Source organism: Oncorhynchus kisutch, linkage group LG18 (assembly GCF_002021735.2).
Source record: "Oncorhynchus kisutch isolate 150728-3 linkage group LG18, Okis_V2, whole genome shotgun sequence".
Classification (NCBI taxonomy): Eukaryota; Metazoa; Chordata; class Actinopteri; order Salmoniformes; family Salmonidae; genus Oncorhynchus; species Oncorhynchus kisutch.
In genome coordinates, this window is record NC_034191.2 from 65,230,143 (window position 1) to 65,257,652 (window position 27,510).

The window sequence follows — 27,510 nt, forward strand, 5'->3', positions numbered from 1 at the left end:
CCCGCTGCGAAGCAGTTAGGGTGCCGCTTCTCAGACGAGAAAGCCCAATTGCGCAAAATATCGCGACCCAGTCTGCGGAAATTGATCTCCTCCTTGGATGGAAAAAAAGTGATTTTAATTTCGCCTCCGAGTTTGATGATAGAATTCTAGAGTATTTGTCACCTCTCCAGGTAGGCCTGTGTGTTTTAAGAGAGGCTGAAGGAGTGAAGAATGGAGGAAAGTAGCCTATTCCATCCAGATGGTTGTATCTATGCATGAGTGAGTGGGTAGTAAATGGTTTGTTATTAGAGGCCTGCTGGACCCAATGTCTTGATGGGAAAAAGCATCCATATTTTAGCTCACCTGATACAAACCCAATCCACCCACCCAGCACGAGGCCTTCACACAGTACATCAGATTATCTGGACCAGACTGCATTTTGACACGGTTGAAACATAGACAAATATTTAATGACAAATATTTATTGTTGTCTGTCACTTGTCTGTTATAGGGCCTAAAAAATACAAAACTTGAATACAACAAAACAATTGTCTGGAGAGAAGGCCTTGCCACGGGCTATACCAAAGACTGAATATCTTCTATCCCTCCTTTTCCCCTCTCCACTTCTCTCTCTCTCTCTCAACCTCTCTGAGTTGAGTAGCTCCTGCATTCTACACCACTAATGCTATGCAAATGTTTTAATATAAAGATAAAGACTGTTGCCATGCGTTACGCTCTCCTGGTTCATGCCCTCAGGTTTCCACGACGATAGTTCTAACACAAGAGCAATATTCGGGAGACATTAAACAGTGCCCTCTCTGACACACACACACAAACACACATACACACTCTCTACACATGCCTTTTAGCACCCGCTCCCAGTTTCTAACACATCACAGTGTCACAGAATAGAAAATTACACTCTCCACCCACAGAGAAAATTGCTTTGGAATTGCTTGGTTATAAAGATGTGCTTTAAGAGGTAGAGAAAAAAGATAAGTAATACAAAAAAAACACAGCACACAAACATAATTACTTTAGCGCTCTGTGGACAATTCGTACTGCTGGTTAATCAGTGGATTTACCAATTATATATCAGAAGATATTTGTGGAGTGTGTATGTGTTGTGGTGTGTGTGTGTGTGGGGGGGATATGTGTGAACGAGAGAGCAAGAGAAAAGAGGAAATGTTGAATTACTCATGAATACATTACTTTTCCATCTCGCCAAGCTAAGCAGAAATGCAATCATCGCTGCTTAGAGGACTGTCTGGAAGGCTTCAGCTGGTCAATCAGGGGTCACACTAGGTTAAAGGTCAAAGCTCTTCCTGAGTGATGAAAACAGTAGAGGAAGGAGCCTGGTGTCGCCTTAGTCTTGACGAGTCAAGCAGAGGAACTTGAGAAGAGGAAGGTAGAAGATGAGATGGAGGAAAGGAACTGAAAGAGAAGGTAAAGGGTATCATCAACTGTTATGGAGATAGAGATGTAAAGAGATCAATGATTTCCCTGATAATGGTTTTGGCACTAAGTCTCCTATGAATGAACTATGATCAGACATTAAAGGACAGTAAGGGAGGAAGGAAAGCCATAACAAACGACATACAGAGAGAAGTAGAACAGCGGAACATGGATAACAGAGGACACTTGAATTGAATGTTCAGTCCTGTCTCTCTCTATCTCTCACTCTGTCTATCAGTGAGTCTGTTAAATCCCACCTTTCTTGACCCCTGGGCGACTCCCACAGGGACAGAGAGTGTGCAGTTATGACTTCCTTACTGTGGGGGGGACTGTGTGTATGTGTGTGAGGGTGTGTGTGTGTGTGTGAGAGTGTGTGTGTGCGTGCATCTGTGTGTGCATTTCTTACTTCCTAACCGCGGGGTGTGTATGGGGCCAGGCGATGGGAGAGGAATAAATCCCAATAGAGATTGCAGGGCTACGCTGCCTCCCACTGGGCACCACCAGACCTGCAGGCCGGGATCCAAGAGCTGTTCTCCCACTAAATGGTTCAGAGGGGCTGCAGAGGCGACCGAACCACCACCCCACACACTGGGGCTGCCTACGACCTAATGATGATGCTACAGACACACACACACACACACTTTGATACACACACAGATATACTCACACACAACACACAAGCACACCCAAACCCACAGAAAATGACAGACTCTCCTCAGGTCTTCATCCCACTTCATGCCACTCAAAACCTCTGACACAAACGATACCAATACAATGCACTGCACTGCACTCTCTCTCTCTCTCACACACACACACACACAAACACAAACACAAAAAGTTTTGCACACACACAAACACACACTTCCCTCTGACAGCCATGCACCCCTGACCACTCTATTTTCCATCAAAATGTAACAATATGATAACTGTCGAATGCTGAAAAGGAAGATGGGGAACGGGTGAAGAGAGAAAGAGAGGAGAAGAGTAATAGAATGACTGGCATCATGCCACATCGCTGGGCACAGCGTCTGACCACCCTCCACACACACACAGCCCAGACTGTGTCTTTACGTGTCCCACCCACTCCGGCCATTTTGTGGCGGCCCGGGGAGCTAATTCCATCTGAGATGAAGTGTCTGACAAGCCACTGGGTAGCTGCCGTGATCAGGATCCAAATCCAGCAACACTGAATGCCCCTCAGGAGGACATTGCGGCTCTACATGCCTCATTACCAGCTCACAAGGATCACTGTGGCGGCCATTTTGTGCCAACAGCAGCGTGTCGGCTACCCAGTTTCCCTCTAGAGGGTAATAAGATGCCTGAGGTTACTGAAGTAAATACAGACATGTAAGAGTGATCCACTTAAATGTTTCCAACTTTGTCTCGTTTATCATAATGCCAGCTTCAAAGACATCCTAGAACTATAGGATGATTTGATACATGCTGTTACTAGGCCTCGTACTGTTGGACATCAAGTCTCTTCAACATCAAGTTCACTCATCTGCCTGATATGCTACCAACCTCGGCCACAAGGTGCTAAAATCACCCAATTCAATATGGTTCTGAGGGCCTTAAACCCATGTCCGCACAGGAACACATCAAAACACCCGGGGCCCTTGTGCCCATGCAGCTCCAGCTACAAATCTGTCCCACCTCCAAAGCCCTCCAAACATCTTCAATCTGGTCTCAATGAGTTAAAGTAGAGGTTTTGTTTGGCCCTGGCCTCAGCCATGGAAAGCGCACAAATGTCCTAGGCTTTAGGTCAAGCATCAGTGGAAATCGCAGCAGTGGAAATGGCCCATTATTACAGAGTCTGACCACCTTGTTTACACCACACACTCTGCTCAATCCAGATCCAAAAGAACCTCAAATGTTTTATATTTTGGCATCTGCAGTGCCAACTCTGAGAGAATGTTTAACTTGAATCAAAGCAGCTGAATACTGGGATAAATCTCCAAGGGTTTAGGCCTATTAACACATCTCCAAAATAGCCTATGAACTGATTAGCCATTTTCTTATAAAGGCATTTTTTTCACATTATAATGCAGTTTATCCTATCACACCGATTGTTTCTATAATTTACATAAAACTCAGACAAGGTCAGATACCAGTGAGGTCCTTAATTTTTCCTAATCAACCATCATTTGCATCATGCCATCCACCACATTATTGCTGCTAACTGAATAAATGGACTTCTTCAGACTTGAGTGGGACAGGTACATTTTGATAAGCTCACAAGATAATTAATTTGCATACATTACTTTGATTATCTCATAAAGGGGAGAGGTGATTCTTCTGCACCAATTGTTTGGAACTCTATTAACTGAACGGCTGCAATCAATAAAAGGAAAAATGCACCCAAATTCATGAGTTCTGTCACCTTCGCGCTACCCTTTTCGAGCTTGCCTAGTAGTGGAGACACAACAGTATCAGCAAACACCGTCGATGGACTTATAACAGCAAGTGGCTCGAGTGCCTTGATTCCTGCGATCATAGCTGAGCGGAGAAAATGGGGCGGCCAGATTGCTGCAGTGAACGTGCCTGATTTATCTCGTGTTCATTTACAATTCCTTGGAATCGGGAAGGGCCCTGGGTAGACCCCGCAGACATCTTTCCTGGTCATCTGTAGAATGTAGGCTAAGAACGCCCTATAGAACGAAACCATGCACACAACGAGGTCTACATGTGCTCCTTGGGCTTCTCAAAACAGTACCCCATAAATAGGCGACCACACATATCGCTGTAGATACCCTTGATGACTACAAAGTGTATTTTTTATTGTCATCATATTCTGTGATTTTGTCGAATGGTTGGTTGCAACATTTTTCATGAGCTTAACGTTGTATATGCATGGGCCAAAACACATTTGTAACATAAAGGCCAGCATGCATGGGCACTTCTGCTAACAGGCTTTTCTTAAGCAGAGTGATGGGCCCTGAGTTTATTTTTACTTAATCATTGAGGAGAATGAAGCCTAATCTTGGGGTTGAAATATTTAAGTCATTAATTATTTTCCTTACATAAGGGACTAATTAACCAGTCAGTTGAGTGAAATTAGAGCCCTTTGTTTTTTATCAGACCACATTATGGTTGGAAATTACCGATGATGACTGCATGTGCCGACGACTTTGTTGTTCCGATCATCGCCTGTCATTCTGAACCTCTCGCTAACAAAGTCATTAAATTGACTCCCTCGCGCTTTCATTATGCGGGGTTGTTAATAACCGCTAATTAACGTTGCTTACACGCGCCTTTAAAAGCCCCAAGCCCCATCCGTATCTCTCTCTTTCTTCCTCTCCTCCTGCTAGCCTTCCCAGGCAGAGCAGCATCCAATTACTTAACAGCGAAAGAATGAAGACAAGACACCGGCAGCGGGGCCACGACACTGGAACCTCGTGCGGGTGGATAACCTCACACTGCATATTCTGTCAGATTCTGTCTGAACACAGGCTTTAACAACGTGTCACTATGGCTGCGTTTACACAGGCATCCCAATTCTGATATTTTGTTCTACTAATTGGCATTTGACCAATCAGATCAGCTGATTGGAAAGATATCTGATGTGATTGGTCAAAAGACAGATTAGTAGAACAGATATAAGAATTAGGCTGCCTGTGTAAACCCAGGGTCTTTGATATACGGTATCCTTGGGACGTCCATACCCCCCACTGAAGGTGACATTTAATAGGGATAAAGTAAGAGTACGTTTTTATTGATTTATTTACAATGATGGCCTAGGTTAGCTGCTTTGTTCAGGTGCAGAACAACAGCTCGGGAATTCGATCCAACTAGTCCAACATTCTAACCACCAGGCTACATGCCGCTCTAGGATTAGGTAAGGGTTATGGTTAGGTCAGTCAACGCACAGAGAGAAAGATAGAGCGAGAGAGATGTTGGTTGGTTACAATGGTGCCTGACCTGATAGACATAGAACCGGTGTTGACCACCAAATATATATGTAAAACTCTGGCCTAGTAGCATATGCCAGATATTCACAGTGCATATAATGAACATGAGACTTGCATCGGAGACATTCTACAACCCTGCTTCCCCAACATAATATTCATAGAAGGCTATATGAATAATCGCATCATGTAAATCACCACGTGATGTGATGTCAGAAGATAAACCACATTTACTCTCAAGGAAAACAATCACGAGATCGGCTTGTTGATTAATTATGCAATTATGCGTAATTGTCGAAAATCAGCCTTAACCAACGGAATAAAATATGTTAATTAATTAAAATCAAGACGTAAACCCTTACATTTTGTAATGAGCACTTGCTGTCAGTTAATGTTACTCCAGTTCACAAGTCTCTGATTATTAGGCTATTAATGGGTTATTAGGCAGATCTCTCTCCAGATGCAGTGACAGACAGGTTGATTAGTCCAGAAGATGGCGCGCGTGGAATGGATGGAAATAATATGGAGGTCGTTGGTCCAACCTTTTACGCATCTGTGTGGACACGATGGACACGAAAAGAGACAGAGGCACGCGCGCACACACACACACACACACACACACACACACACACACACACACACACACACACACACACACACACACACACACACACACACACACACACACACACACACACACACACACACACACACATACACATACACGATATCACATTGCAAAGCGGTGATCCATGGAACACTAGCTGGAAACGTTCCTAGATCTAAGCATTTTGAACGACACACCTGTGGTTAGGCCATATCCTTAACCACTGCCCCGGGACCTGTTGCTGTTTAACTTATACTAGAGATGGGGGGTGGAAGAACTGACCCTAAAGTCAGTAGTCTGCTGAAAGTGACCCCCAATACTTAGCCTAGTATGCATATGCCACACACCGAGAAATGTTCTTGAAATTGACCCTGTGGTGAAAATGGTTTCTAGTGACTATTCTGTTGCACATTAGGCTACACTTGCACGAATTCCAATTATGACTATAACAGCAAAGCAAGACAATACACTACATAAGTGCATCGGGTGTAAAAAATTATCAAGTTAGGGTGTTATGAAAATACAAAACACACTTTGGCAAAGGGTAAAAGAGAGGGGGAACGGAAAGAGCTCGAGCCACAGTCGGGCACTGCCTCCCCTCCTCCCCCAACTTCTGCCACCCGCTTGCGGCGCGCTAAATAGAGCGAACATTGAAAATGTGAAAATTGCGCTTATTTCGTCCCTCGCTAATGTGTGCTGGCATAATTAGTGCGTTTAAACAAAGCGCGGATGTCCTGCTGGCTCAAACCGCGGCTGACATCTCTCTTTTCACGGGTTAATAACAGAGCGCGGATAAATGAATCAAATCGTGGCCCCCAAATTACATAGCGACGCTAAATACCCGTCTGTATTACATGCATCTGTTTGTGACCGCGGAGGAGAAAAAACGGAACATTTTATATTGTTATTAAATCTCATTACTTTGCTGATCTGAGAGCAGAAAACGAGGCCTGGAGTTTCTGACTCAATAAACGCGGTGAATTGTTTGTAATTGTCAGTAACGAGGAACATTTTGTTATGGTCACGCGTTAGAGGCCTGATTAGAATGAATGAATGAAATCCTGCCTGCAATTTGCACCAAGATGAGTGAATCGTTTTGAAATAAGATCTGGCATACAAATAATGTGTCATCCTTAAAATGCATTCAATTCAATGAATTCAATATCCTATTGAATATTGTCTATGGCAGAACTGAATCTTGGGCATCTCCTGGCCATGGATCTACCGTGCGCTCACAAAATAACAATACCGTTCTTGGAAATCCATGAACGAGAGCTCAACAATCAGAAGGTTATATCACTTTTAAAAAGTTTTAAAATGTTCTGAAGATATGTTTTATTGTTATTTTTCATGTTCTTCTGAATCTTAGTAACTGGGCAGCCACATAAAGGGAGAGAAGCAGAATAAAGAAAGAAAGAAAGAGTCAATTGTAGCTTGTTGAAGTTTTGGGATTGAATTCTGAAAATGATCCTTTTAAAAGTGATGGGCTTGCGAGGCGAAGGATGGGGTCACGCCATTTTCAGCGGGTTAAAAAGACTTTCATTTAAAATTACATTCTCGATCCATCTCCCCTCTCTGGCGCCAGCCTGCAAGGCGTCCCGGCTCCCCACGCGCCTTCTCATCATCGCCATGCACCTTCACTTTTTAAGTCAATCATCCGGCAAGCAGACCATCTGATCGCCTCTGCAATTGCCGGAGAGAGGCTACGCAATTAGTGTTTCGTGTTCGCCTGAAACAGTGTGTGTGTGTGTGTGTGTGTGTGTGTGTGTGTGTGTGTGTGTGTGTGTGCGTTCGTGCGTGCGTGCGTGTGCGTGGAGTGAGAGATGGAAGGTGACAGGGCTTTTGAGAGCATTTCTGTGGCTTTTGAGAGCGTTCTGTGTAATCAATAGCAATCAATTTATCAAATTGTCATGATAATTTGGTAGTTATTGCAGTGATTGTTTGATTATATTTACAGCTAATATAATGCAATTGTTCGTTGAAAAGGAGAGTGTATGAAGGTGCTCTACTGTAAAAATCCTTATTCTATTATAAAACATCTAGCCTGTAATCTTACATTTGTCCCGTGTTTTTCTAATTTGTCCTGGGAATACACAATATTAAAGTCCTAGTTTGCATTAGGTCTAATATAGGCATACAGGATAAAATATGTCACTATATGTATTATTCGGAATATTTCTAAGATTACATAGGCCGACAGTTTGGTATTTTTCATTTTCTCTCTTATTAGATAGGCTATTGATCCGAGGGACTTGATGGAATTAAAGTAAGCTATAAAACGAGGGTGACAAGGCTCACAGTAAACTATGAACTAAAACTGACCTTGCCAAACGGCCTATCGAAATATGGATTATTTAGTTGAGTTAAATAATCCAGCCAGGTCAACAGTGAAGCTCTCCCAATCTCACATCAGAATTAGACATTCATCCATGTTTGTCAAATGTCACATTTTTCTGTTGTTCCAAACGTCACATTTCGTGTTTAAGGTGATGTTTAGGCATTAACTCAGACTTTTTAAGGTTAGGGTTAAGTTTAGCCATTAACTCTGAAATCTTAAAGTCCAGCATTTCCCAAACTCAGTCCTCGGGACCTCAAGGGGTGGCCATTTATTTTTGGCCCTCACAGCTGATTCAAATGATCAAAGCTTGATGATTAGTTGATTATTTGAATCGGCTGTGTAGTGCTAGGCAAAAAACGAAAACGTGCACCCCTTGGGGTCCCGAGGACCGAGTTTGGGAAACCCTGGGTTAGGCATTAACTCTGAATGGTTAAGGTAAGTGTTAAGATCTGCGATAGCCTTAAAATAAAAATATCGAAAACAACTTTCGATTGCTGGATCCGGACATGCAACTTTTGGCCCCAGAGGTAAGTTTCGGCATTAACTCTGATAGGCTTAAAATAAAAATATATAAAACTACTTTCAATCATTGGATTTGAACATGCAACTGTTGGCACCAGAGGTAGATGCTTACGCTCATCCACAACACCCTAGCAAAAGCGAAACCTGAAGGTAAACAGAGCTCACTGTTGCCCCTAGTGGCCGGTTTCCACATCTAACTTCCTCAGACATGGATGCACATCAAATACTGACTTGTTTCATGGGTGCAGCCCAGCAATCATGCATCAGTTCAGCCCTTCAGTTAAAGGAAAACTCCACCTCAAAACTATCTTTTGATATTTGTTTAGTCCATTGTTGATACACTCCCAAAATGTTTTGCATGTCAGTGTGAAAAATGTCACGCTGCTTGTTTAGCGAGAACCAGCTTCTCCCAATTTGGCCCATACACAAACTCGGGACCTCTGTCTTGCTAGAACACGTGACCGTCTTCCCTCAACCGTTTTACCCGATCGTACCACCTCAAAAGCGAACTAATGAGGCAACACAAGAGGGACACTTCAGGCTGAGAACGTTTCACACATTGCCATGTGCTACATTCAACAGGGGCCTCCCGAGGGGCACAGCGGTCTAAGGCACTGCATCACAGTGCTAGAGGTGTCAGTACAGATCCGGATTCGATCCAACCCATGAGCCGGCACAAGAAATTGGCACAGTTTAGTCCGGGTTAGGGGAGGGTTTGGTCGGCTGGGATGTCCTTGTCCCATCGCGCTCTAGCGACTCCTTGTGGCGGCCGGGCGCATGCACGCTGACTTCGGTTGCCAGCTGTATGGTGTTTCCTCCGACAGATTTGGTGCGGCTGGCTTCCGGGTTAAGCAGGTCAGTGTGTCAGGAAGCAGTGCGGCTTGGCGGGGTAGTTTTTCAGAAGACACGTGGCTCTCGACCTTCGCCTTTCCCGAGTCCGTACAGGAGTTGCAGCAATGGGGACAAGACTGTAATCACGAAATTGGAGAGAAAAAAGGGTAAAAAGTACCATAAATAAATAAATAAAAACGTACTCAACGGCGACCCCAGCATTGAGCTAAGCGCCACTGTAGATCCGGGTCATGGCACCACTGTAAAGGGCATCACGCTGCTTGCTTAGCGAGTACCACCTCAACCCGATTGGGCCCATAACTGGTGTGAACTCAGGACCTCACAAACACCTGACCGCCCTCCTCAAGCATCTTAGTCAATCTCGCCACCTCAAAAGCTAGCGGGAGACTTCAGGCTGAGGAGTAAGTTTCACACATCCCATCCCAACATACAGTATATAACCTTCAAAATACAGAAATACAGAAATATGCGTTTTGCATCACATGATGCTGCGTTTTGCAACATACCTGCTGTACTTTTGTATTTTGAAAGTTATATACAGTATATATTGAAAACTTGATTGCTGACATGCAAAACATTTTAGACTATCTCAACAATTAACTAATGAAACAAATACCCAAAGATAGTTTTGGGGTGGAATTTTCCTTTAACTGAAGGGCTGAACTATGATGCATGATTATTTAACTCAACAAAATAACCCATATTTGGATAGACCAATATAATGTCTTTATTATTATTGTTGTTGTTGTAATTATTATTATTATTATTGTTGGGCTATTATAATTATTATTAGCAGCATATTATTTGTAGGCCTACAATATCCTTTGGAAATCCAAAAGGAAAATCGAATACTGAGTTCAATCCATCGGAACCGGGTTCCACCGCAAGCTTTGTTTTTCTCCGTTTCTCCAAAATTAAGTTTAACAGCTAAAATATATAAAGCTTCTCTTTCCCCGACGCGAGCCAATCAGGGGATATAACACACGTCAATGCGAACACGCGGAGAGCGGGGCTTGAGCCAGCCAACAGTTTCTGTCATTAACGGTGGGTAGGGAGGGATAGTGAGAGGAACAATCTCGGAACGTCAGAGAGAGAGAGGGAGAGAGAGAGAGGGAAATTGAGAGAGTGAGGGAAAGAGAGTGAGGGAGGGTGAGTGAGGATCATATTTAGGCTACTGCCGCTCTCCTGTCAAATAAGCGCTTCACTAAACAGATCAAAATGACTAGTCAGTTCGAAGAAGATATCCACGACCGGGGAGAATGTAAGAGTAAATCGCCCACTCTGCTCTCCTCCTATTGTATAGACAGTATTCTGGGCCGACCGAGCCCCTGTAAAGTCAGGCTGATAGGGGCGCAAAGTTTGACAGCTCTACCCGGGAGACAGGAGCACGACAAGCAGACCGAAGGTAAGACAACCCCGCTCATGAAAACATGGCTCTCCAACTTGGGAAAGGGTTGCTGCATGCTCCAATTACATGTTTTGGTTATGGAATATAGGCAATATAACGGTGTGTGTTTATAACATGATAATAAACCATCAACATAAAGCATTGGCTACAGCTGACTGCAAAGTGGAAGTAAACATTTGCTAATAATGGTCCATCAGATTTAAAAGTGTCTGAGGTTGTGCGACAGTGGAAAATAAGATATCTGTCAACTTGATCGTTGATACGATACATAGGCTACTCAAATGTGCATGCAATTGTAGACAGAAATAATACATTTTCAAGTGTATTCAAACATTCTCACTTTAATGCATTGTGCATAACTTTGCATTGGACTATGCGCCTTGTTGCGCTCCGGTCTCCATTTGCTTTTCCTGCACTTACACATGTCTCGTCATCCTCTCCATACCTTTGACACCCTCACTATCGGCTCGACTAAATATCCCCTATCCCTAGACACAGACATGCACCTTCCACCAAAGATGCGCCGGCTCTACGGACCAGGGGGGAAGTACCTGGACCACGGCCGGGGTTTAGTTCATGACATAGGGGAGAAATTGGACAAGGAGAGGCTCCTGGTGGACCAAGCCTGTGAGAGCCTCAAAATCATCCAGGCTCCACAGGTGAGCATCAGCCGGAGCAAATCGTACCGGGAGAACGCGTCCCTGATCCGGGGAGAGGGAGGCCAGAGTCCCACTGAAGGGCCGGAAGATGGGCCTGGACTAAGGCTGGGCGAGTTAGGGTCGATGAAGTTTGACGAGGACGCGGGAAAAGAGGAGGAGAGCTGCGGGGAGACGATGGGTCTCTCCCCGAAGGACGACGAGAGGGAGAGCCTCCACGCCGGGGATGGAGACGTGAGGGACGGCGAGGACAGCGTGTGTCTGTCGGCAGGCAGTGATTCGGAGGAAGGAATGCTAAAACGCAAGCAAAGAAGATACAGGACTACATTCACCAGCTATCAGCTGGAGGAGCTGGAGAGGGCTTTCCAGAAGACACACTACCCCGACGTCTTCACCAGGTACAGTATTGTCTACAGTTACAGCACAAACGCAGGTATTCATTCATATGCAACATCCCTAACATTAACGCCATCATTGTTGTAACACCTGCAACAATGTCACCCGACCATGACAACATTTCGTTAAATGCACGTTTTGGATAGACGTTTCTATTTCACGTTACACTTTTTTCGTCTAAGCCTCATTAGTTGTATGCTACATAACGAACAACAAGTAGCAGTGTGCCTACTTTAGTAATAATAATAATCATAATAATAATGGAATAGTTGAAGTTGGAAAATATAACATTATTTTATCTTTACAGAGCCTGAAATAAAACTACCAGAGGCAAACATATAACTCAGAATAATGTGAAAGAATGTCACAAATCTGATATATCATACAATGGTGTATCAACTTTTATAACATGCGGTCAAACATGCCTTGTCATTTATGATGCCTATATTTTAATTGTGATGTTTGTGGTAACAACATTAAAACACTTTATCGTCACTATTTATTTATGTAATAAATAGTAGGCCTAGAAAACAGTCCACTTTTTATCCACTTAGGTAATTCAACCCAGCTATAATTCGAGACTGGTGAGTTGACACCTATCTTGTAGCCGAATCAGTGCCTTACATAAGGCAGAACAATAGCTTAAAGTGAGAGAACCAATCCGTTTTGTCACATTTACCTAATCTCATTGTTATCGGCGATATGGATATTATTCTCATATGGAAAAATAGCTGGTGGCAGCTCGTCCGCGCGCACTGCTGATCTATTCAACGAAATGTAGGTTTCTGAGCCTGCCCAAGCTCAAGAGTATAAAACGCACACACACACATACACCCACACACATGCACACACACGATGACGCGCACGTCAACTCTTTCTTTATTCATTCATTAGCTGAAGGTCTAGGCTACGCATCTCGAGAGAACAGAGAACGTGAAAACAGTATTTCACACAAATCATCTGTTCCTGACAATTAAAGGCAAATAATGTTTTTGGCAGTGTCAAATATTAAATCGTGTCTATTTTTTCATTTTTGTTAAGGCTACACATAGGCTACTAGCATATAATTCTATTTCAGACTCATTATGTTTGGCTCCACAATCACGTCATGGAATGCAATAGTTTTTCTTCTGACTAATGAATTGAGAGTAAGTCACTGCCCTGGCTGCTCTAAATAAAACATAAAAATAAAAGTAAACGTTTAAATGTAAGCTTTATTTAACTAGGCAAGTCAGTTAAGAACAAATTCTTATTTACATTGACGGCCTACCGGGGAACAGTGGGTTAACTGCCTTGTTCAGGGGAAGAACGACCGATTTATCTCTATTTATCTTGTCAGATCGGGGATTCGATTCAGCAACCTTTCGGTTACTGACCCAACGCTCTAACTTCTAGGCTACCTGCCTCTAGATACGTTTTTTAAAACATTTTTTATACACGAGTAAGTCCTACTTATTTTTTTGATGCAATAGACTACAAAATGTAGGCCTTTAAGGGAATTTCAAATGTAAGTATTTTTTTCAACCATTAATGAAAACCTAATATTATTGTAAAAGTAAATGTATTCTAGCTAGGCCTATGTGTTTTCAGGACACCACATGTAGAGTTGAATATTTAGATTTGAGATTAGATTTTTCTCATTAGCCTATTATCTTATTATAATTGTACTATTACAGAATGGAATATTACTATGCATAATGAAATGTACAACAGGCTTCAGAATGTCAATTTTTTTCATGCATGCAGCAGACAGACGGGTTAGCCTATCACTTTCAGTAAGGTAAATCATCTGTCGAACACGATCAAGATAAGGAATAGAAAATATGTTTTAAACGGGGATTTGGAAAATATTATTTAACAATGGCAACATGAGCCAAATAATAAATATTCTATTGTTGATCGATGTTTTTGTGCGTTTATTATTTCTAAGGCGAAATTGTGGTAATCAATTTGTGTATGTATAGACTTCTATTTCAGCCAAGCGCATGATGTCTTTGTGATAGTTTGGATGTCATTATTTCCAAATTCCACCATTATGTTGTTCCACTGACTCTAAAGAAAGCCATTGTATAAGGCAGCTATTATGGGGAAAAAAGACAGATTACAATACAATCACCCTGACAATTTTCCTCAAACCATCGTAAGGAAAATAGCATAAAGGACCGTCGTTTCTCTGTGGGTTTTCGGTGTCTAAAAAATAACTATTTTCTTGTATTGTTACGGGTGCGGGAGAGATAAAAAAAACATTCGAGTTCTCGATCAAAAACGGTAACCTATTTTCTTGCCTTTTCAGAGAAGAGCTTGCGATGCGGCTGGATCTGACCGAGGCGCGCGTCCAAGTAAGTGGCTTTTTAACGTTTTATTGCTGCAATTACGGCTGACTGTCGCTTTCAACTAAAATGGTTATATAATAACACTTAAACATTTCAAATAGGTTATTGAAATAAATAGGCTACCAAATTAGAAACGAATATAAAGGCCAGTACCACTTAGGCTTAGAGTATGTAATGAAACAATTCCTATTTTATTATTATTAGGCCTTTGTCTTGTTATAATAATCAAAAACGGCAAATGCATATTTATACAATGTAGGCCTAACATAATTTCCAAGCATCTTCAGATTTACACCTTCATAGAATCATAATTTTACTAACTCTATAATTATTAGTATTTCCCAATATTCCTACGTTATTTGCTGTTTTTTTGTGTTGACATGACGCATACAATAAAGTTGGCACAAGTTCAGGCCTTTAGCAGTAGCCTATGGATAAAAGTCTTTATGAGGGTCTGAGTGATTTACTACCCTGAAATGTGTTAAATGACCCCAATCGCTTCGTAGCGAAGCTCCATCCTGTTATTGGAAGTTATTACATGCACCGAGGGACGTTTTAACGGTAATTAAGCGGACGCGGACGATTCATAAAAGCGCACTTAGTCCAAGAGCAAACACGAGCTATTCTCAGGGAGAAAATGGTGTTTGAATTACCATCGCCGGAACGAGAGAGAGAGAGAGAGAGAGAGAGGAGGTGTATGAGGTGGAGAGGGAGGAAGAGAGAGAGAGAGGGAGGGGGAGATGGAGATGGAGAGAAAAAGAGGAGAGGGGAGGGGGAGAAAGGGGTGGCTGCAGAATAATGCTATTTGATTTCTCATTTTGTGATTGCAATAGAGCCGCATTGATCCGATGCTTTGCACTTGGAGCGAATGAGGGGCCATTAAAGGTGTTTGCTCCCCCCCCCCCCATCTCCACTCCTCTCCTATCTCTCCATAGAGAGCGTGGCTTGCATGTATTAGCCCAGGGCTCATAACCAAAGAGACAGTTCAAACACAGCGATGCTCCATCCGGGGTTACGGCCGGTATAAAACAACAGATGTCCCTTCGCTGGACCGTAGGTGAACAAATCACTTAACGGGCGCCATCGGGAGGTGATAAAACTCGTACATTCCCGAGGGGCCGTGTAATGCTAAACAGCTTCAAACGGAATAGTGTGTGTGTGTGCGCGCAGGGCTAATATCGTTCACTTTCTCTTACTGTTGACATTTTCTTCCATTGTTAGAGCCCCTGTTTCAGCAGCGCAATAGGCAAGGGGGGGGGGGGGGGGGGGGGGGGGGGCGTGGGAAAGTTAAATACCCTTTGGAAATGACTTGTTCAACATTTTGAAGAATTTAATTTAAAGCGCATTAATTGTTATTGGACTCTGTTCAGCTGCTATTCTCCCCATCTTTTGTTAACACGGTTCTTAATTACGGCGCGCCACACCGATCTCAGTCTATCAGTCAGACTGCAGGGGGAACTGATTTTAATTAGCGAACTTTAGACTAACGGACCATGAGGGAGCGCGGGTTTTAGTGCTTGTGTAATTACCGCTGACTTTCTGCCTGTTTGTCACCTCATGAACCAGAGCGATGGGATCTTCCGTTTACACAGGAGCTTGTGCTCGAGCAGGTTCGATGTGGCACAGCAAGGGTTTCCCGGTCTTCCAAATATAGGCAGCTGCCTAAATAACCTTGTCACCTTATATCGCTCCAAAGTTGTTCATGTTTCTCATGATCAATTTGTAGGAAGCCAGCATAGGCAGACACCTTTGTTTTATTCTGCTAAAATGTATCTATTCACTCAATCTAATAAACCTATACAAAATTAAATGTAGCCTACGTATTTCTATGTTAGCTAACCTCTGGCCTCTCTCCCACTCTCTCTCTCTATAGGTATGGTTTCAGAATCGTCGTGCTAAGTGGCGTAAGCGTGAAAAGGCAGGTGTCCAGACGCACCCCTCTGGACTCCCTTTCCCTGGCCCCCTGTCAGCCGCCCACCCCCTCAGCCACTACCTGGATGGCGGTCCCTTTCCCCCACACCCTCACCCTGTCCTAGAGTCTGCCTGGACAGCTGCTGCTGCCGCAGCAGCTGCATTTCCTGGTCTAGCTCATCCCCATGGCAACCACTCAGGCCAGCACCTAGGGACACCGCTGGGCCTCGGAACATTCCTGGGTACAGCCGCTATGTTCCGTCACCCCGCCTTCATGGGACCCACCTTCGGCAGGTGAGACAATAGGTACCTCTACTTTCATAAACTTGTATACTTAACACCTGTACTGTACCCTATAACACCACCTCACACCTGTATTGTACCCTATAACACCACCTCACTACTGTACCCTATAAGACCACCTCACACCTGTACTGTATCCTATAACACCACCTCACTACTATACCCTATAACACCACCTCACACCTGTACTGTACCCTATAACACCATCTCACACCTGTACCCTATAACACCACCTCACACCTGTACTGTACCCTATAACACCAACTCACACCTGTACTGTAACCTATAACACCACCTCACTACTGTATCCTATAACACCACCTCACACCTGTACTGTACCCTATAACACCATCTCACACCTGTGCTGTATCATATAACACCATCTCACACCTGTACTGTACCCTATAACACCACCTCACACCTGTACTGTACCCTATAACACCACCTCACACCTGTACTGTACCCTATAACACAATCTCACACCTGTACTGTATCCTATAACACCACCGCACTACTGTACCCTATAACACCACCTCACTACAGTATCCTATAACACCACCTCACACCTGTACTGTACCCTATAACACCACCTCACTACTGTACCCTATAACACCACCTCACACCTGTACTGTATCCTATAACACCATCTCACACCTGTACCCTATAACACCACCTCAAGACTGTACTGTACCCTATAACACCATCTCACCCCTGTACTGTACTCTATAACACCACCTCACACCTGTACTGTATCCTATAACACCACATCACACCTGTACTGTACCCTATAACACCACATCACACCTGTACTGTACCCTATAACACCACCTCACTACTGTACTGTACCCCATAACACCATCTCACCCCTGTACTGTACACTATAACACCATCTCACACCTGTACTGTACCCTATAACACCACCTCATTATTGTACTGCACCCTATAACACCACCTCACACCTGTACCTTATAACACCACCTCACTCCTGTACTGTACCCTATACCACCACCTCACACCTGTAAACTATAACACCATCTCACACCTGTACTGTACATTATAACACCATCTCACTACTGTACCCTAAAACACCATCTCACACCTGTACCCTATAACACCACCTCACACCTGTACTGTATCCTATAACACCATCTCACACCTGTACTGTACCCTATAACACCACCTCACTACTGTACCCTATAACACCACCTCACACATGTACTGTACCCTATAACACCACCTCACACCTGTACTGTACCCTATAACACCACCTCACTACTGTACCCTATAACACCATCTCACACCTGTACTGTACCCTGTAACACCACCTCACTACTGTACCCTATAACACCACCTCACACCTGTACTGTACCCTATAACACTACCTCACTACTGTACCCTATAACACCACCTCACACCTGTACTGTAACCTATAACACCACCTCACTACTGTACCATATAACACCACCTCATACCTGTACTGTACCCTATAACACCATCTCACACCTGTACTGTACCCTATAACACCACCTCACTACTGTACCCTATAACACCACCTCACTACTGTACCATATAACACCACCTCATACCTGTACTGTATCCTATAACACTATCTCACACCTGTAATATATCCTATAACACCACCTCACACCTGTACCCTATAACACCACCTCATTACTGTACTGTACCCTATAACACCACCTCACACCTGTACCCTATAACCCCATCTCACACCTGTACTGTACCCTATAACACCATCTCACTACTGTACCCTAAAACACCATCTCACACCTGTACTGTAACCTATAACACCACCTCACTACTGTACCATATAACACCACCTCATACCTGTACTGTACCCTATAACACCATCTCACACCTGTACTGTACCCTATAACACCACCTCACTACTGTACCCTATAACACCACCTCACTACTGTACCATATAACACCACCTCATACCTGTACTGTATCCTATAACACTATCTCACACCTGTAATATATCCTATAACACCACCTCACACCTGTACCCTATAACACCACCTCATTACAGTACTGTACCCTATAACACCACCTCACACCTGTACCCTATAACCCCATCTCACACCTGTACTGTACCCTATAACACCATCTCACTACTGTACCCTAAAACACCATCTCACACCTGTACCCTATAACACCACCTCACACTTGTACTGTATCCTATAACACCACCTCACTACTGTACCCTATAACACCATCTCACACCTGTACTGTATCCTATAACACCACCTCACACCTGTACCCTATAACACCACCTCACTACTGTACCCTATAACACCATCTCACACCTGTACTGTACTCTATAACACCATCTCACACCAATACTGTACCCTATAACACCACCTCACACCTGTACTGTACCCTATAACACCACCTCACTACTGTACCCTATAACACCATCTCACACCTGTACTGTACCCTATAACACAATCTCACACCTGTACTGTATCCTATAACATCACCTCACTACTGTACCCTATAACACCACCTCACACCTATACTGTACCCTAAAACACCACCTCACACCTGTACCCTTTAACACCACCTCACACCTGTACTGTATCCTATAACACCATCTCACACCTGTACCCTATAACACCACCTCAAGACTGTACTGTACCCTATAACACCATCTCACCCCTGTACTGTACTCTATAACACCACCTCACACCTGTACTGTATCCTATAACACCACATCACACCTGTACTGTACCCTATAACACCACATCACACCTGTACTGTACCCTATAACACCACCTCACTACTGTACTGTACCCCATAACACCATCTCACCCCTGTACTGTACACTATAACACCATCTCACACCTGTACTGTACCCTATAAAACCACCTCATTATTGTACTGCACCCTATAACACCACCTCACACATGTACCCTATAACACCACCTCAAGACTGTACTGTACCCTATAACACCATCTCACACCTGTACTGTACCCTATAACACCACCTCACACCTGTACCCTATAACACCACCTCAAATCTGTACGGTACCCTATAACACCCCCTGACACCTGTACTGTACCCTATAGCACCACCTGACACCTGTACTGTACCCTATAACACCACCTCACACCTGTACCCTATAACATCACCTCACACCTATACTGTACCCGATAACACCACCTCACTAATGTACTGTACCCTATAACACCATCTCACACCTGTACTGTACCCTATAGCACCACCTGACACCTGTACTGTACCCTATAACACCACCTCACTACTGTACTGTACCCTATAACACCACCTCACACCTGTACCTTATAACACCACCTCACTCCTGTACTGTACCCTATACCACCACCTCACACCTGTAAACTATAACACCATCTCACACCTGTACTGTACATTATAACACCATCTCACTACTGTACCCTAAAACACCATCTCACACCTGTACCCTATAACACCACCTCACACCTGTACTGTATCCTATAACACCATCTCACACCTGTACTGTACCCTATAACACCACCTCACTACTGTACCCTATAACACCACCTCACACATGTACTGTACCCTATAACACCACCTCACACCTGTACTGTACCCTATAACACCACCTCACTACTGTACCCTATAACACCACCTCACTACTGTACCATATAACACCACCTCATACCTGTACTGTATCCTATAACACCACCTCACACCTGTACCCTATAACCCCATCTCACACCTGTACTGTATCCTATAACACCATCTCACACCTGTACTGTACCCTGTAACACCACCTCACTACTGTACCCTATAACACCACCTCATTACTGTACTGTACCCTATAACACCACCTCACACCTGTACCCTATAACCCCATCTCACACCTGTACTGTATCCTATAACACCATCTCACACCTGTACTGTACCCTGTAACACCACCTCACTACTGTACCCTATAACACCACCTCACACCTGTCCTGTACCCTATAACACCACCTCACTACTGTACCCTATAACACCACCTCACACCTGTACTGTAACCTATAACACCACCTCACTACTGTACCATATAACACCACCTCATACCTGTACTGTACCCTATAACACCATCTCACACCTGTACTGTACCCTATAACACCACCTCACTACTGTACCCTATAACACCACCTCACTACTGTACCATATAACACCACCTCATACCTGTACTGTATCCTATAACACCACCTCACACCTGTACCCTATAACCCCATCTCACACCTGTACTGTACCCTATAACACCATCTCACTACTGTACCCTAAAACACCATCTCACACCTGTACCCTATAACACCACCTCACACTTGTACTGTATCCTATAACACCACCTCACTACTGTACCCTATAACACCATCTCACACCTGTACTGTATCCTATTAACACCACCTCACACCTGTACCCTATAACACCACCTCACTACTGTACCCTATAACACCATCTCACACCTGTACTGTACTCTATAACACCATCTCACACCTATACTGTACCCTATAACACCACCTCACACCTGTACTGTACCCTATAACACCACCTCACTACTGTACCCTATAACACCATCTCACACCTGTACTGTACCCTATAACACAATCTCACACCTGTACTGTATCCTATAACATCACCTCACTACTGTACCCTATAACACCACCTCACACCTATACTGTACCCTATAACACCACCTCACACCTGTACCCTATAACACCATCTCACACCTGTACTGTATCCTATAACACCATCTCACACCTGTACTGTACCCTGTAACACCACCTCACTACTGTACCCTATAACACCACCTCACACCTGTACTGTACCCTATAACACCACCTCACTACTGTACCCTATAACACCACCTCACACCTGTACTGTAACCTATAACACCACCTCACTACTGTACCATATAACACCACCTCATACCTGTACTGTACCCTATAACACCATCTCACACCTGTACTGTACCCTATAACACCACCTCACTACTGTACCCTATAACACCACCTCACTACTGTACCATATAACACCACCTCATACCTGTACTGTATCCTATAACACTATCTCACACCTGTAATATATCCTATAACACCACCTCACACCTGTACCCTATAACACCACCTCATTACTGTACTGTACCCTATAACACCACCTCACACCTGTACCCTATAACCCCATCTCACACCTGTACTGTACCCTATAACACCATCTCACTACTGTACCCTAAAACACCATCTCACACCTGTACCCTATAACACCACCTCACACTTGTACTGTATCCTATAACACCACCTCACTACTGTACCCTATAACACCATCTCACACCTGTACTGTATCCTATAACACCACCTCACACCTGTACCCTATAACACCACCTCACTACTGTACCCTATAACACCATCTCACACCTGTACTGTACTCTATAACACCATCTCACATCTATACTGTACCCTATAACACCACCTCACACCTGTACTGTACCCTATAACACCACCTCACTACTGTACCCTATAACACCACCTCACACCTGTACTGTACTCTATAACACCATCTCACACCTATACTGTACCCTATAACACCACCTCACACCTGTACTGTACCCTATAACACCACCTCACTACTGTACCCTATAACACCATCTCACACCTGTACTGTACCCTATAACACAATCTCACACCTGTACTGTATCCTATAACATCACCTCACTACTGTACCCTATAACACCACCTCACACCTATACTGTACCCTATAACACCACCTCACACCTGTACCCTATAACACCATCTCACACCTGTACTGTATCCTATAACACCATCTCACACCTGTACTGTACCCTGTAACACCACCTCACTACTGTACCCTATAACACCACCTCACACCTGTACTGTACCCTATAACACCACCTCACTACTGTACCCTATAACACCACCTCACACCTGTACTGTAACCTATAACACCACCTCACTACTGTACCATATAACACCACCTCATACCTGTACTGTACCCTATAACACCATCTCACACCTGTACTGTACCCTATAACACCACCTCACTACTGTACCCTATAACACCACCTCACTACTGTACCATATAACACCACCTCATACCTGTACTGTATCCTATAACACTATCTCACACCTGTAATATATCCTATAACACCACCTCACACCTGTACCCTATAACACCACCTCATTACTGTACTGTACCCTATAACACCACCTCACACCTGTACCCTATAACCCCATCTCACACCTGTACTGTACCCTATAACACCATCTCACTACTGTACCCTAAAACACCATCTCACACCTGTACCCTATAACACCACCTCACACTTGTACTGTATCCTATAACACCACCTCACTACTGTACCCTATAACACCATCTCACACCTGTACTGTATCCTATAACACCACCTCACACCTGTACCCTATAACACCACCTCACTACTGTACCCTATAACACCATCTCACACCTGTACTGTACTCTATAACACCATCTCACATCTATACTGTACCCTATAACACCACCTCACACCTGTACTGTACCCTATAACACCACCTCACTACTGTACCCTATAACACCACCTCACACCTGTACTGTACCCTATAACACAATCTCACACCTGTACTGTATCCTATAACATCACCTCACTACTGTACCCTATAACACCACCTCACACCTATACTGTACCCTATAACACCACCTCACACCTGTACCCTTTAACACCACCTCACACCTGTACTGTACCCTATAACACCACCTCACACCTGTACTGTACCCTATAACGCCACCTCACTACTGTACCCTATAACACCACCTCACACCTGTACTGTAACCTATAACACCACCTCACTACTGTACCCTATAACACCACCTCACACCTATACTGTACCCTATAACACCACCTCACACCTGTACCCTTTAACACCACCTCACACCTGTACTGTACCCTATAACACCACCTCACACCTGTACTGTACCCTATAACGCCACCTCACTACTGTACCCTATAACACCACCTCACACCTGTACTGTACCCTATAACACCACCTCACTACTGTACCCTATAACACCACCTCACTACTGTACCCTATAACACCACCTCACACCTGTACTGTACCCTATAACACCACCTCACTACTGTATCCTATAACACCACCTCACTACTGTACCCTATAACACCACCTCACACCTGTACTGTACCCTATAACACCACCTCACTACTGTACCCTATAACACCACCTCACACCTGTACTGTACCCTATAACACCACCTCACTACTGTACCCTATAACACCACCTCACTACTGTACCCTATAACACCACCTCACACCTGTACTGTACCCTATAACACCACCTCACTACTGTATCCTATAACACCACCTCACTACTGTACCCTATAACACCACCTCACACCTGTACTGTACCCTATAACACCACCTCACACCTGTACTATACCCTATAACACCACCTCACACCTGTACTATACCCTATAACCCCATCTAACACCTGTACTTTATCCTATAACACCATCTCACACCTGTACTATACCCTATAACCCCATCTAACACCTGTACTTTATCCTATAACACCATCTCACACCTATACTGTATCCTATACCACCACCTTACACTGGTGACCAACAGCATCCATCATCCTCAGTACTATTACGTAGACAGAGCAGGTCCCCCTGACCTCTACCTTTGTTGGTCTCAGTAGGATGTTCGTTTTCAGCCCTGAATGTTGCTTGGGGTGTTTTGCTCATGAGACTATGTTGGTGTGCATTCATGTCAGTGTTGATAGTAATTAGCTGACAGTGTGATGCTGACAACCAAGCTGTTAGCGGAGGTGCCAAAACAGACACACACTCCAAACACATGGCATGTATCTCAATAATCTAAAGTGGCTTCCTCTTCTTATATCCTTTTTTTCTGCACTGGTGTAAAAATGCTGGTGATTGCAAATACCTGGAGAAGCCATTGACATTCTGGTCTAACGCTCTCTTCTTTCTCCCATCCCTTCATCGGTCATCCCTGCTTCTCTTTCAGGCTCTTCTCCAGTATGGGCCCTCTGACCAGTGCTTCCACCGCCGCTGCACTCCTCCGCCAGCCTGCCCCGCCCGTCGAGACTCCCTCCAACCCTCCGCCAGTCCTCTCCGAACCTTCTTCCTCCTCTCCCTCCTCCTTAGCTGCAGCGGATCGCAGGGCCTCCAGTATTGCAGCTCTGAGGCTGAAGGCTAAAGAGCACTCTGCTCAGATCACCCAGCTCAACATCCTGCCCAGTGGAGCTCCTGGGAAGGAGGTGTGCTGAACAGCTGTTACCCCACCCAGCACTCTCTTTCCTAAGCTTCTGTCCATCCCCGGTCGCCCTCCCCACCTCTCAAATCCCTGCAGATCTGGGAAAGGAGTGGTGGATGGATCCAACCCTGACCCCTGATCTCTGTCTCCTAAACCCTGATCCTCTCTGGGCTGAAGACTCCTTTCCCAACAGCCCCCCCCCCCTTCCCCATACCTCTTACCCTCAAACAAAAAGCACGACCAAATTCAAATAGCACTGGCAAACCAGAGCGCTGTGTGTGTGTGTGTGTGTGTGTGTGAGAGAGAGCATCATCCCCCCCCCCCCCCCACTCTTCCAGGTCTCCTGGATGAGCGTAACCTTTAGCTGTAGAGCCCTTTCGTCCAGAATCTGACACACACACACACCTCCATAGTGATAACCCATCTCTAGCTCATGCTTCCTGGTTCACAAAGTCCACTTTCTTTTCTGTGACAGATATAAACTACGATCTCAGCGGGGTAAACTCCATGACTACCTGCTGGTTGGACACACACAAACACACACACACATGCGCGCTCACTCGACTCCGGGGAGAGAGAAAGAATGAACCAGAACTAGGAACAGTGGAGACTGTGGCATTTGTCTGGACCACATGAACTCAGTGCCATAGCAGTCTGAGGAGGTCTCCATCCAAGCCAAAGCAACCAACCTGTCCATAGACCTTTCTGTCCTCCTCTGCAACCCAACCTGTTGCTGGCTCAATAACCTGCATCGAGTTTGTTCTTTTGTCTTCACTGATACTTACATTATCATCTGGAAGAGTTATTGGAAGAAAATCTACAAATGTTCAGCTAATTGAGTTTCACTAAAGGACAAATGGAGTGAAGTTTAGATTCTATCCAGTGTCTCTTATATCTGAACTGTGTGAGAAAGAAAGTAAACTGCTGTAAATATTATTGTAAAAATGAAAAACAAAACAAAAAAGGATGATTTTCAAAACAGAGCCTTGTATATTTCAAAAAGACAATGTTTTGAGAAGTTGCACTTGGTGTAGTGTTTTATGAGTATGAATGTGTCCCTGTGTAAAATTCCCCTGTGTTTATGGAATATCATAGGTTTTTAGATGATTATTTATGTCAAAACTGTTCCACAACAGATTGAGTGCAGGGCAGGATTTATTTTTACTTGTTTAAAGTGATTGTCTACATTTCCTGGTTTAATAATAGATGGAAAAAAGAGAATTGAATAAATGAAAGTGGTGAAATGAAATATGCTTTAGATTATTATTTAAACCCCTTATAGAACTGACAAATGCCCAGGAATTAAAAAATGGTGAAATAGAATTATAGAACTATTAATAAAATTGTTATGAATAAACTGATGTTGTCTTGCATATTTATAAATAATATTATAATGAATGCCTCAAAACAATATTATTTTATGAATCCATTCTATGTTTGAAAAGGAATTGTAAAATTATAGCATAAAGAGTTAGATCCAATGAGGTTGTTTTAATGATTAAACGTGGAATTACATTCATCACATTTCCTTGAATTATGAGAAATATTCAGACCCACTATCATAGAATTTCATATAATATAGGTCTATATCAAAATAACCTTTATTATAAGTAATTGCTTATTAAATTGCAGGACTTACATTAATGTTAAAGAATATTACCATAATTTAACAATTTAAAAGTAGTTTGGAAATAGATCCAAAACGGATCTAAATTGTTTTCAAGTTTCATTTAAAAGGAGAGGCTCACCAGAAATGAAAATAATTCAGTTGTGAGTGTGAGGAGCTGAGAACGGGAGTACAGTCCTATTTTCATAGGCACTATGGTGGCTGGTCACCTTGGATAGGCTAACTGAAAGAGAAAATAGATTAGTTCAGCAATGGCAGATATAATTCTAGGCCGCTGTGTGCGTCTGGTCTCTCCAGCCGAGTTGACAAAATACAGACCCATATATTCATGAGCTAAATCCCCACATGTGAAACGGGCGACAAAGGCGAGGGGTTTTCAATTAGATCGCCCACTTTATTTGGGGCCCTCTACAAAACGCGCTTTAAAAACTTTTAAAGGCGCTAAATTGGTGTTAACATCGGTAATGCCATGTCGATGGAAGCGAGTCCCTTTGTCATTAATGAAGTAACAAACCACTTTATCAAAACGTCTTTCTCTCGAGTCCCACTCTTCTACCCTCCCTGCTTTCATCCATCCCTCTACCCACGATTTAATTCCCCAAATCCCTAAGAAGCGGTTCTATTACGCGCCATCAATGCGCTTCCTTTCACCTAAGTCATTCTCGCCCGTTTGACCCGTCCATGGTCTCGGACCAAACCGCGTGAAATTACCTTTCGGATTAATTTAGTCCGTTTTTATAGTCTCGCTCTGGTGGAAACCCTTTTCTTTCATCGGCCTTGTTTAATACACCTGCTAATCCAAGACAGAATGACATCAGATCAGATGGATGTAATGATAACGCAATCAAAGATGGAAATTATGTGCGTGTCGGAGAGAGAGACAGAGAGAGCGAGAGA

General features: G+C 43.8%; 1 protein-coding gene across 1 annotated transcript; it reads left to right on the plus strand.

The window, feature by feature from the left end:
- The first annotated feature begins 10,654 nt into the window (after positions 1 to 10,654).
- arxa (aristaless related homeobox a) lies at positions 10,655 to 26,279 on the plus strand. Its single transcript, XM_020508743.2, has 5 exons — positions 10,655 to 11,063; positions 11,559 to 12,120; positions 14,412 to 14,457; positions 16,325 to 16,656; positions 24,738 to 26,279. The coding sequence occupies exons 1-5, from the start codon at positions 10,877 to 10,879 to the stop codon at positions 24,997 to 24,999; spliced, it is 1,389 nt and encodes a 462-aa protein (XP_020364332.1). The 5' UTR covers positions 10,655 to 10,876; the 3' UTR covers positions 25,000 to 26,279.
- Positions 26,280 to 27,510: the final 1,231 nt, after the last annotated feature.

Excerpts from the sequence above, each read along its gene's own strand:
- arxa (XM_020508743.2), top strand. The coding sequence starts at position 10,877 with ATGACTAGTCAGTTCGAAGAAGATATCCACGACCGGGGAGAATGTAAG. Across the intron at positions 11,064-11,558 it reads GCACGACAAGCAGACCGAAG|ACACAGACATGCACCTTCCA; the intron begins GTAAGACAACCC and ends CCCTATCCCTAG. Across the intron at positions 12,121-14,411 it reads TACCCCGACGTCTTCACCAG|AGAAGAGCTTGCGATGCGGC; the intron begins GTACAGTATTGT and ends TTGCCTTTTCAG.